At 38.0% G+C, this 19370-nt stretch overlaps 1 protein-coding gene across 1 annotated transcript in view; it reads left to right on the top strand.

The window, feature by feature from the left end:
• LOC134578524 (mucin-5B-like) overlaps nucleotides 1–9488 on the top strand; it is a 106378-nt gene extending 96890 nt beyond the window's left edge. Inside the window, exons 16-19 of the mRNA XM_063437507.1 lie at nucleotides 2640–2879; nucleotides 5941–6097; nucleotides 7329–7457; nucleotides 9340–9488. Coding sequence (XP_063293577.1) covers nucleotides 2640–2879; nucleotides 5941–6097; nucleotides 7329–7457; nucleotides 9340–9488 — 675 coding nt within the window. The remainder of the gene's footprint in view (nucleotides 1–2639; nucleotides 2880–5940; nucleotides 6098–7328; nucleotides 7458–9339) is intronic.
• Nucleotides 9489–19370: the final 9882 nt, after the last annotated feature.

The following is a 19370-nucleotide window of genomic DNA, read 5'->3' as shown; positions in this document are numbered from 1 at the left end:
TCTACCCCTATGAGGTATATTGGCTTTCTACTAGCTGCCCCAAAAGGGGTATATGAGTTAGTCTTAGTTGCTATGCCAAACTGCAGGTATTGAGCTGGGGAAAAGGTGGATAACTAGATATTAGTCTTCTCATGTATATACACGGATCGAGATATATCCACATAAAAAATTAATCAATAAAGAAATTAGTACATAAACAAATTAATAAATAAATTTATGTCTGATCCTCTCCCTGACTATCTAAACTGGCCCACTGCGTAAGGGGCGTGTATTGCCTGTACACATTAGACTCCATTTATACATATATATATCTAATGAGAATCAAGTTCTACTAATTAAGGTGTTAATGGCAAAAGGAAAATTGGGTGCGACTTTTCTTTATGGACTAATAGGTAGTTCCATATAATGAGGAGTGGGAAATATCGCTTGTTTAACAAGTGGGCACTGTACTATAAGGTTGCAGCAATGATTTTTATCGTACTGTATACTATAATGTGTGAACATAATATAGATTATAGCAATGAAGGTTCTGTTTCAAAGGAACATAGACAATGCAAGGTGTTCATTCAGTCCATTCGGAGTCACTGTGTTAAGATGATGAATCCAGTAGGCCTCGCGTTGCAGAAGTAGCTTGGATCTGTCACCTCCTCTCGGTTGTACCGGGACGTGGTCAATGGCGATGAATCGTAGTAAGGGTAGATGGTGGTTGTTAGCTAGGAAATGTTTGGCAACGGGTTTTTCGGTTCGTTTATCTCTAAATGCCGTCATTATTCCTGACCGGTGTCCCCTGATCCGGTCCCTCAAAGTCATATCGGTTTTGCCAACATACGAGAGTCCACAGGGGCATGTGATCATGTATATGACATGTGTGGTCATGCACGTAATATAGTGTTTGATTGCTATTCTTTTGCCACTGTGGGGATGAGCGAATGTTGATCCCGTAAGCATATGGCTGCAGGTAACACATCCGCTACATTTGAAGCAGCCTTTTTTATGAATGAGCGGTGGTTTCGCATAGCAATGCCGAGGGTCGTTTCGAACCAATAGGTCCCTTAGATTTCGGCCCCGTCTATAGCTGATCATAGGACTCTGTTTAAATTTTTTAGGAAGGTTATGATCCGCATGGAGTATGTTCCAGTTTTTAAATATAGATCTTTTGAGTGATGCAGTTGCGGTGTTGTAAGTTAAAGGAAGAAACAGTCTGTCCTTGGTGTTGGATTTAGTAGTTTTAACTTGTTTGGATTTACTTCGAGCTTTATCCAATGCAATATCCAATATTCTGGGATGGAATCCCCTTGCTAGGAAGCGGTCACGAACTTCGTGCAGTTGCTCTTCACACTTACTTGGGTCGCTGTTAAATCGTAGCACCCTTAGAAACTGTGATATGGGTAAAGAGTCCTTGATGTGTTGAGGATGGAAACTGGTAGCTGATAGGAGAGTGTTACGGTCAGTCACCTTTCTGTATAGGGTGAACCCCAGCCGGTCCTCTTCCTTAAAGATCGAAACATCTAGAAATTCAATGTTGGTATTATGCCAACTAAGTGTCAGTGTTACTGGTATTGGTAGACTATTGATATTCTCCACCATTTCCTCAAGTGTAGTCGTAGTCCCTTTCCAGATCATGAAGATATCGTCAACATATCTTAAGTACTTAATTATCTGATGTTGGTATATAGGGAGAATGTACGTATTTTCAAACCAGTACATGAATCCATTGGCATATGCCGGTGCCATGGCCGCCCCCATGGCCGTACCGGAGGTCTGTAGATAGAAGTGCTCCTCGAATTTAAAGTAGTTGCAGGTTAGAGCAATATCGAGCCATTCCATTAAGTATGGAATCGGAGGACCTTGGTATGCTTCATCTTGCTGTAAAATTTCACTGATGGCTTCCATACCTTCCTTCTTTGGTATTATCGTATAAAGGCTTTTGACGTCCATAGTGGCTAGAATGGTATCTGTGTTGGTTAGCTCTATGTTTTCTATCTATATATATATATGTTCACACACACACACACCTATATACAAATATACATATAATTATTTAATATATACATATGTTATATACATATAATTAAAAAAAGATTAGTGCACAGAATGTTTTTAGGAGAGTTCTTGACTAGTTCAATGTGGATAGTCCAAGAAGATAAATTATAACAATAGGTTTTTACATTTTACTATATCCAAAGTAGGATAGGGCCCATCTGATAAAGGAAAGTACTTGTTGTTGGATAAGTCAGGCACAACTTTCAACTACAAAAATTTAAATTTGTGTGTTGTAGTCGTTATGGTGGCAGGAGTGGTCTGATGCCCCTCCCCGCTGTAAGGAGTCAAACCATTTTAGAATGGTTTGACTTTTTACCTGGGTCTGCATGCCTTCCCCCATCAAAACTGAAAATAAAAATGAATAATAAAGCTAAAACTTACTAGCAATCATGCAAAGAGTCCACATTCTCCTCACTGGAGGGAGAGGGATGTCAAAAAGAACAGGCTAAGAGGATGGCTTAAGTGTCACGGGGGGGGGGGGGGGGTCATGCCACCATTGGGTGTCATAGAGATAGAGAAATAGAGAAATATGATAATTTGATTTGCTATGTTTTGTTTTAGAAACATTTTTTCTACAATATATTTTTCCTCTACAGGGAAAGGTCTGTGGCCTTTGTGGAAATTTCGATGGCAACAGTAACAATGATTTCACTACTCGGAGCCAATGTGTGGTTGAAGAAGTGACAGAGTTTAGAGACAGCTGGAGATTAACTCCAGAATGCCCAGAGGTCTATATAACCAAGGAACCATGTGCTATGAACCCCTACCGTGTCCCGTGGGCTCAAAAACGCTGCAGTATTATCACTAGTGAGGTGTTCTCTACATGTCATGATGAGGTACAAAAATTCACAGATAGCCTAAATTTGGATTTACCAGCCTAAACATGCAGCAATGTTAAAGCAGATCTTGAAATCAAGATATAATTCAATAAAAATATGCCTTCTATTGTTTCATGTTTGATAGTATTGCATAGAAAAAATTTTGTCCACCTTCCCATCTTTCTTCTTTCTGATGTTATAGTCACTGGGTATTGCCACATCCACCACCACTGCTGTCTTCTGTTCCTTGTCTACTGCCACGATAGCACTTTCTTGCATATCTGTCTGGATCTGAAAGTCCCACAAGATCTTAGTCCTGTCATTCTAAGTTCAGATAAGAGATACCTTTGCATACCTTTGTGGTATCTCTTATCTGGACTTAGGCAGGTCTAGATAAGAGATACCAGAGATAATTTCAGGTGGATCCTGAGAAATATTACTAGTCATGTGTCAGCGATACTTGTGCATGCGATGTAGCAGGGGATTGTGAGTGCATGCGATGTGGAAGGGGATTGTAAGTGTTTATGCACAGCTATTGTGTACTTTTGTGGTATCTCTTATCTGGACTTAGGCAGGTCTAGCCTATATTCTATGCAGATATTTTGGTACACAATTCCAGCAACATTTTGTTATTGCTCCTCCTTTTTCCCCTCTATTGGTCACTTCTCACTTGATCTGTGAATAAATCAGTGTTTAGCTTCTGTGCCTCATCTTTTTTTCCATCAATCATCTCTTTTTTTTTTTTTCTTGGCTCCACGAGCAGAATTTTGAAACCCAATTTTTGGCCATCAAACTAATAGTTGGTTTGGTTTTACCTCTGTATGGATCTCTGGAGATATAGAATTTGACTGAACAGCTGATCAGCCCAAATTCAGCAAAACTTCAATTCAGCTGAAATGGAGTGAACAGTTAATGAAGTTGAACAGAATTACTCTAAAGCAATATTGGGTTCTACATGATTACTTTAAGACTTACCATTAAGACATGCACATCTTAAGTGCTTATTTTTACTGTCATATTCAAATGACTTCATTCATTCTTTTCAAATGGATGGATATCCCACTACCAGACCTGAATTAGGATTTCCTATTGCCCTGGGTAGACTTTGTTCTCTAAACAGGGTCGACTGAATGTTGTGTGTGGTGTCTAGGTGTTGTATGTGCTTGTGGTAGGCTGACTGTTGTGTGTGGAAGTTGAGTGGTGTGTATGGTGGCTGAGTCTTTTTTTAAATAAATTCTTTATTTAGTTCAAGACAGGTGTTTTTACATATGCGACATACAGGTATAAAGACAATGTTGCATACAATCAGTCATTCGTATATGTACCGTGGCCCTGTTTATCAGTATTAGGCTATCAAAAGCGAAGCTGTGGAGGTGTGTAAACCTGGCTCCCACTGTAAGTGTTTTTGACTGAGGTTTACAAGGCAATCCTGTATTTGTACTGTGAGGAATAGCCTGTCTGGGTTTTATATTTTTTGAAAGAATGATAACATGTAAAACAATGATAATGAACAGTTTAGGAAATGGAGAGGAAGATTTGGCGGTCCGCGATTGCGGTCCACATCTGCTAAGCCTAGGACCAGTTAGTCTGCAAGTTTATACTCACGTCCTATGGTTATTATGCTTGCTTTTTGACATTGACAGGTTGATCATAGTGATCAGGAGATGAAAGGTAGCAGTGGGTAATAAAATATGAGTAGTGAATATGGGCGAAGGGATGGGGGGGAGTTGGGGAGAGCTGTCTAGAGCTCTTTTTCTTGTGGCTAGTGTGTAACCCTAAAGATCGTGTAGTTGTAGGCTATAGACTTGCTTGTTTTGCACCTTAACCAGTTTTGCTGGTGGAGTCGAGTATAGTATGCAAATCTGTTAACTCTCATATTGATGTGTACATCTCTTTCTAGTGCGCTACCTCTTGCATTCCCTCCCCCCTCCCTCGTTGTGCATTGTGCAGCTAGGCAGGAGGAGAGAAGAGAATATAGGAAAGAGGATAATGTAGGTATCGGTTATGGGTCTTGAATGGGGGGTATGAAGGGCTGTGTGCTAGTGGGTGCGCCCAGTAGAGCGGAAAGGCCGCGGGGTGCAACGTCTATGGTATCTGAGGTGTGCCGTTCACCACTCCCTTACCCCCCACGTCAGCGCTTAGCCATGGTGGTGGCTTTTGTGCATGAGGAAGCTGAGTGTTGCATGGAAGACTTGCTGAAGGTGGCTTTTTTTTGTGTGTGTTGGCTGATTGTGGCTGAACTTTGTTTATGGAGAAGTCAGCGCTGTGTGTGTTTGCTGTATGTGTTCCCCTCCTGCTTTCCTTTTGGAAGTTGGATAAAGTCAATGGTGGTCCAGTGGAGGGCATTCTTTGGTGGTTTTGTGGGGGAGCATTATGGTCTGCACCTTTGTTGGGTACAGAACACTTTAAGAGCTCCCTCATGGTCATGAAGCCCAGTTGATGATTTAGAATGCTGTCAGCCAAGCACTCAGTAATTGAAAAGTATTGGGACGATGAGAGAGCTCAAAAAGTGATAGAGGTGCAGGCCCCACCTGAATGCGATGCAGATCACAATGTACTCTCATTATACTGGCCACATGGTTGAGCATGGAGATCTTTTGATTGTCCTGCTGGGTCAGGGAGGGACCTTCTCACTGTCAGAAATAAGTATTAGTTTAATTTATGTTTTAATTATCTTTGTTTTAAAAAATGAAACTCATATTCAGAAGTACATAAATATTGAATTAAACTATTGTAACTGCATACATTAAACAGATTTGGGTCTAATGTTAATATTGTAACTATTACTACTATTACTATTATTACTACTTTTTCTTCTTAAGTAAAAATTCTCAATAAATGTTGAATTATAAAAAAGAGCACACTAACAAATTAAAACCATTCTACTTTATCATTGTCACTGGATAGTACTGATTGACTGAGAGTTCTATTGGCGGTTTAGCATGCTTTGTTTGCATTGTATTATTTAAATAATAAGTTCAGGTTGGTGGATTATTATTCAGAAATAGTACAGTTTACTTGATGGCATTACAATTAAACCCTTCTTCCCTTAATTTCGATCCTGTTTTTCTAATTTCAGGTGGATTCTGAGAAATATTACGAGTCATGTGTCAGCGATACCTGTGCATGCGATGTGGGAGGGGATTGTGAGTGCTTATGCACAGCTATTGCTGCCTACGCTCAAGCTTGCAGTGAGGCCTGTGTGTGTGTAGATTGGAGAACACCGGATGTCTGCCGTGAGTAGAAGAAAGAAAAAATTGAAGTTGTAATATTTTTTTAGTATCAACAGAACAAATTAGAGAGAGAGAGAAAGAGAGACCCTGTACATGATAACTACTTACCCCGATGTGCTTACACACTTTCACTTTCAGCATTTGAGTTGGAACTACAGAGCATGTAGAGTTAGTCTATAGGTATGTGTTCATACCCTATATGGGAAAAATACAAATAAGTTTTGCCTTATTTTGCCTTCCAAAACACCATTAATTTGTTGTCACACGAAGATCAAATGAATCTGCATAGTTTATTGCATCCACTGCCATCAGTCATTTCCAGCAATGAACTTTGCACACAAAGGATCCCCATTAAAATCAAGGGATGCATGAGCAAGATCTTCTTTCATACCCAGGGTAGCATACAATACTAATAGGGGTCTACAATAACCTGAAAAAGCTGTGAACATGGTAAACGTCTCATGACTCTTCCTTCATATTAGGCAGATGAATAAAACATTACCTTCAATACTCTTGAGGTCAGGTGGAACTAAGCAAATAACCCATTTCCATGTACCTGGCAAATGGATCTTTTATTAAGTAATGAAACATGTTGGTCTATCAATTATGATGTTTAAAAACGTATAAAACAAGGTCAGATAATTCCCAATACTCTGTAAAAGGTCAACTGTCACCTCAAAACTGTTTTTTAATATACTAATAACAAGTTTTGAAAGGAAATATATGTTTTTCTTAAATTAAGTGTATGTAAAAAATGTGAAACCTAATTTCTATCTTTTGTATGTAAAGGTTGTTTCAGCATACATGTATCTTGGGTTGGACAACATTTGAAAACAGTCAGTCTCTAGGTCTTAGCTGCTTCAGTCCATGCACAAAAATGGGAAAGACCATAGAGACTTACTGTCATGCATGCATATGGCTGAAGGATACTAGCATGTAAGCTCATTGAGCAGGGCCCTCAACCTCTCTGTTCCTGTGTTCCCTCTGTTCCTGTGTTTCCTAAGAATTCTAAAAACCTAACTCACATACTTCCAATTTCTTTAAAATGAATGTATTATTACCTATCTTACCGCTTATTACTGTGACATGTATAATTATCATGTGCACAGACAATAGTATTTTTGCATATTAATTTGTAAATTATGTTGTTTTGGTTACATTTGTATTAAATGTTAAGTTAACATTGTACCAAGTAGGCTTGTAATAAATCATTTTTATTATTCTTCATATTCAGCAATGTTCTGTGATTTCTATAACACACAAGGTCACTGTGAGTGGCACTACAGAGCTTGTGGAGCTCCCTGCATGAAAACTTGCAGAAATCCAAGTGGAATATGCATGCATCATCTTAAAGGTTTGGAGGGTAAGACTGACTGTCTATAATGACTCAACATATAGGAGTCTATGCTTTATTATTTTTTAATATACTTGTGAGCATCATATACAGACATACCCTTTGGAATGTTAAGTAGGTCACTAGCCCAGGAATTGAACCATGGTAGGCAGTGAAGTGGGTACCATTTGCTGGTCTGTGAAAAGATTGCAGGATTTCTCACTGTGTACACATAAGTACTAACTTGACTAGATGCACACGTGCAAATACTCACACTCATGTATAACTTGCCTCACACCAAGGTAACAAGCAAGCACACTTAAGCACATGCATAGACACACACTAGTGTACTGGCACATAAATAGATAGACATACAGGCAGACAGACAAGATGGCAGACAGACAGATATTCACTTACACACATGTACATGTGTTTAGGATTGTATTTGGTGTTATGACTGTGCATTATTTTCCAAAAATATTTTTTGGGGGACTGACGAATTGCGGACATATGCCAGTCTGACTCAAAAAATCTATATTTATATATTACTAAGGTATATATACATATTTTTTTTTTAAATATACAATATATAAATATAGGTTTTGTTACTGTTCCTGTTTCCCTCTATTGGTTTCTTATACACAATTGGTATGTGAACCTAGTGGCTGGAAAATGCTCCTATTAGTGTGCTGCAAAATATATACAAAACATATATATTTTACAGTAGACTGATTGGCCCGTTTTGGCACCGTTTTGATTTTTCGGACTTGTTTACTAATCAGATTTTGTAAAACATGCACACATTTGAGAAACCTCCCTACATAGCTCATAGCACACACTCAGTTAATCAAAATATACAAATGCTCATGTGCACATAAAAACACCATATACATGTACCGATGTATACACAAACAAACTCAAAAACTTACATACAAGCACTTACACAAATATCCATATTCTCAAAATAAATGTACACCTTATTACATTTTCAGAAGCAGCCTCTTGATATTATAATAGTTGTAAAAAAATAGTGCTAGAACCTGTTGCCTGCTTCATCTTGCCATACAAGACCCAGGTCTTGTTGGCCTATTTGATAGCATGTTACTGTTGCTAGTGTACATTTGATTATTATGTACTAATCAGTATTTGTACACTGTTGTCCATGCGTGATATCTATCTATCTATCTGTTCACTAGTGCCCTATATCAAAACCTAAGAACTTCCATCTTATCAAACCATCATCTTATTATCAAACCCCCATCTCCTATTTTATTCAACAACACCACCATGGTATTCAAATATCTGCCATCTCATCACAATATTATTTACCAGTTCCCTCAATATTGTATCCACCAGTCTTCTTGAGGTTTAGGAAGTCTAAATTAATTAGTAGGAAAAACTAAGGTATTTCTCCTCTTGGAGAGTTACTACTGAGTTGGTATCACATTCCCCTGACTTCTCCTGCTTCTCCTTCCCTATTGTCAATCATCTTGACACCAGAAAACAAATTGCAAAAATATTATTCCGTGTAGATGAGGAAGGCTGCAAAATGGTCTAATCTTGAAAATAGCAAATGGTAAGGGTGGCCCGGGTCATATACAGCATATTTCAAGTCCAATCTCAAATTTTCTTACAATAAGTGATAGGTGTTTTTCCAACCCAAAAGGTCAGATGGATTCTTGAGAATTCGGTCTCTTTTTTTTACTGACTACAACCAGTCATCAAGAACCAGATAACGTAATGGGTGACAATGTTGAAAAAGCATGTACATTTTTGAAAACTTTTGCTGAAGTTGTCCTAACATTTTTGTGTTTTTTTAATTGTAAATCATTGAGATCAATTTATATAGCAAACAATAAAAAAAAGAAATGAGTTGATGGATTGTGTAATGATTGTATCTGGTTGTCTGTAGGTTGCTATCCAGTGTGTCCAGAGGAAAAGCCCTACTTCAGTGAAGATGAAATGCTATGTGTGTCTCAGTGCGGCTGCTTGGATGATAATAACAATTATTACAAGATTGGAGAGAAGGTTGAATCATGCAATTCCTGTGAAAGCTGGTAGAGTTTTAAAAACTTTACAGTAATTTTTCTAAATTTGTCTCCGTGTACAATATCCATTTAGACACTAAGCACATCTTGAATATGTGGGTATATAAAAATGCAACACATTTTAGAGTAAAGTCTATGAGCAGAGATCTCTACTATTTTTATATCAGTATGTATAATTATATATCCTTTGTTTGTAACAATACCTGCTGATGAATAGGCCCATTTAGCAAAGTATGCTTTGTACCAGTGCTATCTAAGCACTAGAAAACTTTTAGAAGCTATATAGATAAATACTAGACATGAAGAATCGCAATTGGGATGAAATTCTTATCTTTCGTCCATTTGTCCAAATTCTAAATGACACAATGGAAGAATGAATTAATGAATGAATCATTCAAAACTGAAATTTTAGTTCAATGTGTTCTTTAATTAATTTGTGTAAAATTGGTTCCCTTATGTAGGATTACCAATCCATATTTAAGGTCACTGCTACCAAATTAGCTAATAATTTTATTTATGGAGTCATTTACTAAAAAGTGCTGAACGATCAAAAATTGTTTTTACCATAATTTGGTATCCTTATGTGGGATTGCCATATTTAAGGATGCTTAAATATTCCTGTCTACTAAACACAGCTCCCTAATTTAATATCCTTAAATATGACAAGATTATCTACTTTTAAAATAAAAAAAAAGATTTGCTGGTGATTGCAGCATTCCATTAATCTGGAAATTAGTAAGCAGTGGTTCTAAAAAACAGGCAACCTTATGAGCCCATGATTTATAGATTACCCAATTGTGTCTAAAATTATTATTATAATTTTTCTTTAATTCCTAAATTCTGAGGACTCCCAGAACACCTCTAAACCAGACCAGACAGAACTGTGAAACCACATAAAACCTGTGCCGGAGAGGAGGGTGGTGGTGACCCTCAGAAACTTTAACATATGGTAGCTTGGACAGGGTACCTCCATCCCAAATGCTTTTTGGACAGTGGATGAGAGAGGAGCTACCCAGGGATGTATTTGATGTGAATGTGCTAGTTTGGGGAAGGAGTTTTAGGGTTCAGATTCTCTGGTGCCCTGTCTGGAGAAGACACTGATCAGATAGGGCATCAGATCCAGTCAATAGTACAGAGGAAACTGACCTGCCAGAGATGCTTAGTCTGAGTATGGGAGCCATGGCACAACTCTGTTAACCTTTAAAGCACTGCAGGAAGCTGAAATGCTGTATGGTTTTGGAATATTCCATAAAATAACCACATATGGAAGAAAGCACCCATGTAACTCTACAATGAAAGGGCATGAGATAAGGAAATTACTTTGCATTATTTAACAAGCCCATAGTACCAAGGGTCCTGGTATACCTTTCAATAAGGTGAGTGTGGCAGTACTACCTAGCTCCCTGGTCATGTGGATATGATATATGAAAACTATAGAAAAATAAGAGTTTATACTTACCTGCCCGAGTTTTGCTTGGAAATATTTTATTTGTTTAATTCTTTCTTCAGTCATAAAATGTGGTCTAATAAAGAGCACCAAAACTGATGCAATTGTACAACATGCAGAATAATTGCAATTAAAATAGGGAAATAGTCTAACTACAACCATGAAAAAAGGTCCCGGATTTTTTTTTAAATGAATAAATTCTTCTCTCTGAGTAATAACTGCATTCGTATTTAATTCATGGTATTTTTGTCTTGCAGTACATGTACGGCACAAGGAATCATTTGTGAATATGACATCTATGGTAAGTTCCAGGATTTAATTAATACCTTCACTGCCAAACGGTTTGGGAAAAAATGGCCTATTTTATTATAAGTAGTATTAGTATTTTGTTTTTTGAGCATATGTTATATCCATATCTTTTTGTTTTATAGAATGGTTCAATTGTCCTCTTTTATGCGGGGTATTCAGACCTTAAGCGTTTATTGACATAAAATAAAGTGTTATTTGCTTTAGTAGTATTAGTATTTTGGGTCTCCTAGAAAGTAAATGTATTTTTTGTTTCAGTAGGAATAGATATCAGATTATGTAATGGAAAAAAATGGTTGGTTTGGTTCTGGTTGGACTTAAAAACGTCTAACGTTTATAAATATTGCTCACTGTGATGGGTCTCCACTGACTCTTAGAGAGGCATGAAGGCGAGCCTCCTGCCCAAAGACTATGGGCCTGATCTCAGAGACCGCTTTTTGTCTAGTATTTTGTCTATTTATTATTTTACTATGTCATTGTTGAAAGTGTAAAACAGAATGAAGGTTTTTATTATGTTCAGGGGATAATGGTATTAGTGCGTGAATTGATTTATTGCATAAAAGGTAGAACAGAAGGGAAGATAATTAGTTTATTATATAATAGCTATTGTGCAGTGCATCTTGGTGTCAGGCAGGTAATTCAAATAAAGAATATTCTCTAATTATGTCCTACACACCAAGACGCCATGGAGTGACTTGTATTGTTTTGTGTGTTTGATAACCCCTGTTGTGATTATTCCTATCTATACTTGTGTTATGTTCAATAAAGTCAGTTCTACTCCACTAAGTCTTGGCTAGTGTTTGGGAAAAGCTCCAGAAAGACCCCAGTCAAGCTGTGGTGACTGGGGCAGAAGCATTCCAGGTTTTTCCCTTTGACTGCTAGGAAGCAAGCTTGGTGGTGGTACCCAGCCAAGGACCTCCGTCACACTCATCTGTGACCATGGTAATGGCTACCATGGTAATATGGCACTGCCTCGTTGTAATGTGGCAATATATTATATGTTGCCACATTACCATGACATTTCCCATACCATATCATCCTCACATTGCAGTCATGTTGCCTCTTTGGACACACACAAATACATGCACACTAGAGATGTCCCGAATAGTTCGCTGGCGAATAGTTCCTGGCGAATATAGCTTGTTCGCTTTCACCACGGCAGGCGAACATATGCGATGTTCGGTCCACCCCCTATTCGTCATCATTGAGTAAACTTTGACCTGTACCTCACAGTCAGCAGACACATTCCAGCCAATCAGCAGCAGACCCTCCCTCCCAGACCCTCCCACCTCCTGGACAGCATCCATTTTAGATTTATTCAGAAGCTGCATTCTTAGTGAGAGGAGGGGCAGTGTAGCTGCCGCTGATTTAATAGGGAAATCGATAGCTAGGCTAGTGTATTCAGTGTCCACTACAGTCCTGAAGGACTCATCTGATCTCTGCTGTAAGGACAGCACCCCAAAAAGCCCCTTTTAGGGCTAGAACATCAGTCTGCTTTTTTTTTTTTTCCTGTGTAATCTAATTGCAGTTGCCTGCCTGCCAGCATGTGTGTTAGGCTCACAGCATATACTGTGCCCACTTGCCAAGTGCCACCACTCATATCTGGTGTCACAATAGCTTGCATTTAAAAAAAAAAAAAATTGACTGTGAAATAATAGCAGTCAGTTTCCTTCACGCGTGTGCGTTTCAGGGCCTGCCAGGGCACAGTGTCACACCAGTGCAACTCATATCTGTAATAGATTGAATAGCAGTTAGTTGTCTGCAAGCGTGTGTGTCAGGCCTACAACGTCTGCTCTGCCAACTTCTGCCAGTGCACAGTGCCACTCATATCTGTTGTCACAGTAGCTTTCACGCATAGTACCACTAATCGAAAAAAAAATTACAGGCAGAGGCAGGCCACCCCACAGGGGCCGTTGTGGTGGTGGTGCTGTGATTCTCTTTGGCCCTAGAATAATGCCCGGTGTTCAGAGGCCACGTACCCTGAACTCGAAAAGTTCTGAGGACATAGTTGACTGGCTAACACAGGACACCCGATCTTCTACAGCTTCCGCTCGGAACCTTGACGCACCATCCTCCTCCAGCTTAGCTTCGGGAACATTTGCGGAAATTCGCGTTCGCCGTTCGTGAACTGAAAATTTTATGTTCGCGACATCTCTAATGCACACACATATACATTGATAAGAGCTCTGAATTGAGCAAAATCATCCACCTGAACTGGAATCTTTTATAATGCTAGTGTATTTAAAAAACAAAACAAAAAAAACATATGCTTAAGTTTACTTTTCAAATGAACTCATTCAAGTCACACTTGTGTGTCAACGATTACCAGCATATGCAGCTATACCCCTTATGTACCCCTTATTTTAACTATTGCAAATTAAATCTATTTATTGCAAACTAATTTCATTTGCAATAGCTGACCATACAGCAGAGCCAGAGCTACTATTATAGCTACCCTGCAAATTCCAGGACTGGTAAGGAGATCAACAGATATATTTACAGCCTACAGGGCCTCCAGAGAAATCACTGGACCACTGGTCCATCATGGAATCACGATTAGAGCCCACTCATGGCAAACAAAGTAAGCAGGGGAAGGAATCAGCTAGATAGATTATTTTTAATTAATTCTGCACTGAGGAGGCTGGACATATAAATATAGCCTTTTAACACACAATCTACTCACCCAACTCACCATGCCACACACAGTCACCTGGTCATAACCCCCAACCTCACTCTACATACAGTCAGCCTGTTACATTTTGCTCCCCGCACTCGCAATGTCACAGTTAAACTGCCACACAGTCACACTCATACACAGTCACCCCTCACTATAAACACAACACACACATCAAGACAACACGCACATCAAGTAGCCCCATCATACACACATAACATATCAAGCTGCACCCCCACACACATATTCTTCAAGATACACATACAAGCAGATACAGTTTTGCACTACAGACACAGTCACAGATACACACACAAATATGTATATTCACAGACACCCAAGACACATGCTTTTAAGCACATACATAGATACACATTACCAGGCATACACACAGATAATAATATGAACTGCCAGACATGGTGTATGTGTGCTTAAGGGATGCAGTGGATCTATTGTGGATACAGTGTGTGTGTGTGTTTAGTGGGTGCAGTGTCTGTGTATAATGGATATATTGTGAGTTTAATGGCTGCAGAGTGTGTGTGTGTGTAGTGAATTTAGTGTGTGTGCGCATAGAGGATGAAGTGTGTGTATGTGTGTTTTGTGAATGTAGAGTGCCTGTGTAGTGGATGCAGTGTGTGTGCATAAAGTAGATGCAGTTCACATTTCCCTCCCTGCCTCACTAGCATCTGGCCTGATGAAAAGAGGTTAACAAAATGTATCCTATTGAAATAAAAGTTCAACCTTGTTAATACTTGTCACAACTGCACTTTACCTGCAAAGTTGTCAGTAAAACCAAGAATTAAAGCTCAAATATATATAAAATACAGCCTTTTTTTTTTATAAAATAAAATGAAAGTGTTTTTATTGCTTGATCTAATGATGTTTTGTTCTACTTTTCTATCTAGCTTGTTATTGTGAGTATGAGGGACAAGTACTGGATATTGGTGAAAGTTTCCAGATAGGAGACATATTTCAGAACTGCATAACTGTTAAATGTGGATTAAATGGAACAGTAATGTCACCATGTTATGCAACAGCCACTACTACTTCAGGTATATATAAAATATTATATTTTAGTTGCACATATATTATTTAACTGCAACTTACAACAATATCACTACTCCTGTAGATCAGTAGGCCATAAATGTCTTTATATAGGCTGCATATATGACACTCTATCCGGTTTTACAGAACTCAAGAGACAACTCTGCAATATATGTCTCAAGCTCTTTTCCTTTTTGTTATTATGTCTGCCTGCCAGGTCATCCATCCGTCCATGCACCCATCCATCCATCCATCCATCCATTTGATATTCTTCCACAATGCTTTTCCAGTCATTTGCTTGGAAAACTAAAATTTGAAATTCCTTGCATTTTCAGTAGTATATTTTAGAGGGAATTCTGGTGAAGCCAAATAGATGAGCGATTAGTTTTCTGACAACTGCATAAAAACCTTGAATTCACAAGTTTCTACTGTATATACTTTTACATAACTTCATCAGTTAAAAAAACATATTTTTGACGTGATTTGCTGGGACACATCCATAGGCACATAGTATAAATCAGCCCTTTGGAGGCTTCTTTCTTAAGACACACCCTTTTTTAAAGACACATTGGTATGCTTATAAATATATACAAATAAAATAACTTAATATACTCTTTTTTGATATTTAGAAAACATGCTGCATGAGATGCTCCTTAACTAGCATTAAAATCTACATTTTACTGCATTCCAGTAAAAATAAAAAATAAATGTTAAGTAAATCATATAAAGCATGTATAGTACATACCACACTGATGACGCTATCTGAAACATCCAGTTTGCTAAGAAGAAATTGTATCTTTTGTTTTTTATATATATATATATATATATATATATATATATATATATATATATATATATATATTTCAAATTGTTTGTGCATCACTTTACAAAGGAACTGTACATTTGGGCAAACTCATACTATAACATGCTCTCCTTATGTTATAGTATGTGTTTCATTGTGGTGTTATCATTGGAGTAAGTACAAGTCATGTTGAATGTAAATCTTGTTCACATTGCTAACAATCTAGATGCTATACTTCTAGAAGCCTATTAAAAGGTATGGTTTTTATGAAATAAATATTATTGCTTTTAAAGGAGTGACTTTTTTTTTTTCCTTTAACAGTGACAAAACCTACAACTAAACCTTTGAAAATAACACAATCGGTAGTTCCACTGGTAACATCTAGACACACGAAAACGTCTTCTAGAGTTACAGCAACACTTAAAATCTCAAGTGCAACTTTTGCAACTAAAGGAACTTTGGAGACAGCAACAACTCCTACAAACTTACTTACAAGATCCACTGCAGCATCAGAAATTGTCAAAATGTCCAGTACGCTTCTAGAAACACCCAAAGTATTAACTTCAAATGCTGTATTCTCTGAGGTATCCACAACACCTTTAGAGGCTCAATCCTATTCAATTACGACTCTAAAGACAACTACCACAGTTACAAAACCTTTTGAAGTAGAAACACATTCAGTACTTTCACCTATAACTTCTAGAGAAACATTTACTACATTTTCAACAACATTTACAGTCTCAAATACTACTGCAGAAGCTGCTAAATCTTCTGAGGCACCAATACCTGCTACACAGCTGTTTGAGACTTCTACTGTAGAATCAGGGCCAACCAAAATATCATCTGCACTTCCAGAAACACTCAAAGTATTAACATCATATAGTGCATTCTTTGAAGTATCAAAAACACCTTCAGGAGCCTCACCTTATTCACCTGAAACTCTAGGGACAACTGCCCCAATTACAAAACCTTTGGAAGTCGAAACACATTCAGTACTTTCACCTATAACATCTAGAGAACCCAAAACATTTACTACCCTTCCATCAACAATTTCAGTCTCAAATACTACTGCTGAAATTGCTAAATCTTCTGTGACACCAATACCCACTACACAGCATATTGTGACTTCTACTGTAGAATCAGGGCCAACCAAAATATCATCTACATTTCCTGAAACACTCAAAGTATTAACATCATATAGTGCATTCTCTGAATTATCAAAAACACCTTCAGGAGCCCCATCTTATTCACCTGAAACTCTGGAGACATCTGCCCCAATTACAAAACCTTTGGAAGTAGAAACACATTCAATACTTTCACCTATAACACCTAGAGAACCCAAAACATTTACTACCCTTCCATCAACAATTTCAGTCTCAAGTACTACTGCTGAAAGAGCTAAATCTTCTGTGGCACCAATACCCACTACACAGCAGATTGTGACTTCTACTGTAGAATCAGGGCCAACCAAAATATCATCTACATTTACAGAAACACTCAAAGTATTAACATCATATAGTGCATTCTCTGAATTATCAAAAACACCTTCAGGAGCCCCATCTTATTCACCTGAAACTCTGGAGACATCTGCCCCAATTACAAAACCTTTGGAAGTAGAAACACATTCAATACTTTCACCTATAACATCTAGAGAACCCAAAACATTTACTACCCTTCCATCAACAATTTCAGTCTCAAATACTACTGCTGAAAGAGCTAAATCTTCTGTGGCACCAATACCCACTACACAGCAGATTGTGACTTCTACTGTAGAATCAGGGCCAACCAAAATATCATCTACATTTCCAGAAACACTCAAAGTATTAACATCACATAGTGCATTCTCTGAATTATCAAAAACACCTTCAGGAGCCCCATCTTATTCACCTGAAACTCTGGAGACATCTGCCCCAATTACAAAACCTTTGGAAGTAGAAACACATTCAATACTTTCACCTATAACATCTAGAGAACCCAAAACATTTACTACCCTTTCATCAACAATTTCAGTCTCAAATACTACTGCTGAAATAGCTATATCTTCTGTGGCACCAATACCCACTACACAGCAGATTGTGACTTCTACTGTAGAATCAGGGCCAACCAAAATATCATCTACATTTCCAGAAACACTCAAAGTATTAACATCACATAGTGCATTCTCTGAATTATCAAAAACACCTTCAGGAGCCCCATCTTATTCACCTGAAACTCTGGAGACATCTGCCCCAATTACAAAACCTTTGGAAGTAGAAACACATTCAATACTTTCACCTATAACATCTAGAGAACCCAAAACATTTACTACCCTTTCATCAACAATTTCAGTCTCAAATACTACTGCTGAAATAGCTATATCTTCTGTGGCACCAATACCCACTACACAGCAGATTGTGACTTCTACTGTAGAATCAGGGCCAACCAAAATATCATCTACATTTCCAGAAACACTCAAAGTATTAACATCACATAGTGCATTCTCTGAATTATCAAAAACACCTTCAGGAGCCCCATCTTATTCACCTGAAACTCTGGAGACATCTGCCCCAATTACAAAACCTTTGGAAGTAGAAACACATTCAATACTTTCACCTATAACATCTAGAGAACCCAAAACATTTACTACCCTTCCATCAACAATTTCAGTCTCAAATACTACTGCTGAAATAGCTATATCTTCTGTGGCACCAATACCCACTACACAGCGGATTGTTACTTCTACTGTAGAATCAGGGCCAACCAAAATATCATCTACATTTCCAGAAACACTCAAAGTATTAACATCATATAGTGCATTCTCTGAATTATCAAAAACACCTTCAGGAGCCCCATCTTATTCACCTGAAACTCTAGAGACATCTGCCCCAATTACAAAACCTTTGGAAGTAGAAACACATTCAGTACTTTTACCTATAACATCTAGAGAACCCAAAACATTTACTACCCTTTCATCAACAATTTCAGTCTCAAATACTACTGCTGAAATAGCTATATCTTCTGTGGCACCAATACCCACTACACAGCAGATTGTGACTTCTACTGTAGAATCAGGGCCAACCAAAATATCATCTACATTTCCAGAAACACTCAAAGTATTAACATCATATAGTGCATTCTCTGAATTATCAAAAACACCTTCAGGAGCCCCATCTTATTCACCTGAAACTATAGAGGCAACTGCCCCAATTACAAAACCTTTGGAAGTAGAAACACATTCAGTACTTTTACCTATAACATCTAGAGAACCCAAAACATTTACTACCCTTTCATCAACAATTTCAGTCTCAAATACTACTGCTGAAATAGCTATATCTTCTGTGGCACCAATACCCACTACACAGCGGATTGTGACTTCTACTGTAGAATCAGGGCCAACCAAAATATCATCTACATTTCCAGAAACACTCAAAGTATTAACATCATATCGTGCATTCTCTGAAGTATCAAAAACACCTTCAAGTGCCCCACCTTATTCACCTGAAACTATAGAGGCAACTGCCCCAATTACAAAACCTTTGGAAGTAGAAACACATTCAGTACTTTTACCTATAACATCTAGAGAACCCAAAACATTTACTACCCTTTCATCAACAATTTCAGTCTCAAATACTACTGCTGAAATAGC

Source organism: Pelobates fuscus, chromosome 12 (genome assembly GCF_036172605.1).
Source record: "Pelobates fuscus isolate aPelFus1 chromosome 12, aPelFus1.pri, whole genome shotgun sequence".
NCBI lineage: Eukaryota > Metazoa > Chordata > Amphibia > Anura > Pelobatidae > Pelobates > Pelobates fuscus.
Note: the sequence above shows the minus strand (reverse complement) of the source record. Positions and strands in the feature narration are given on the sequence as shown.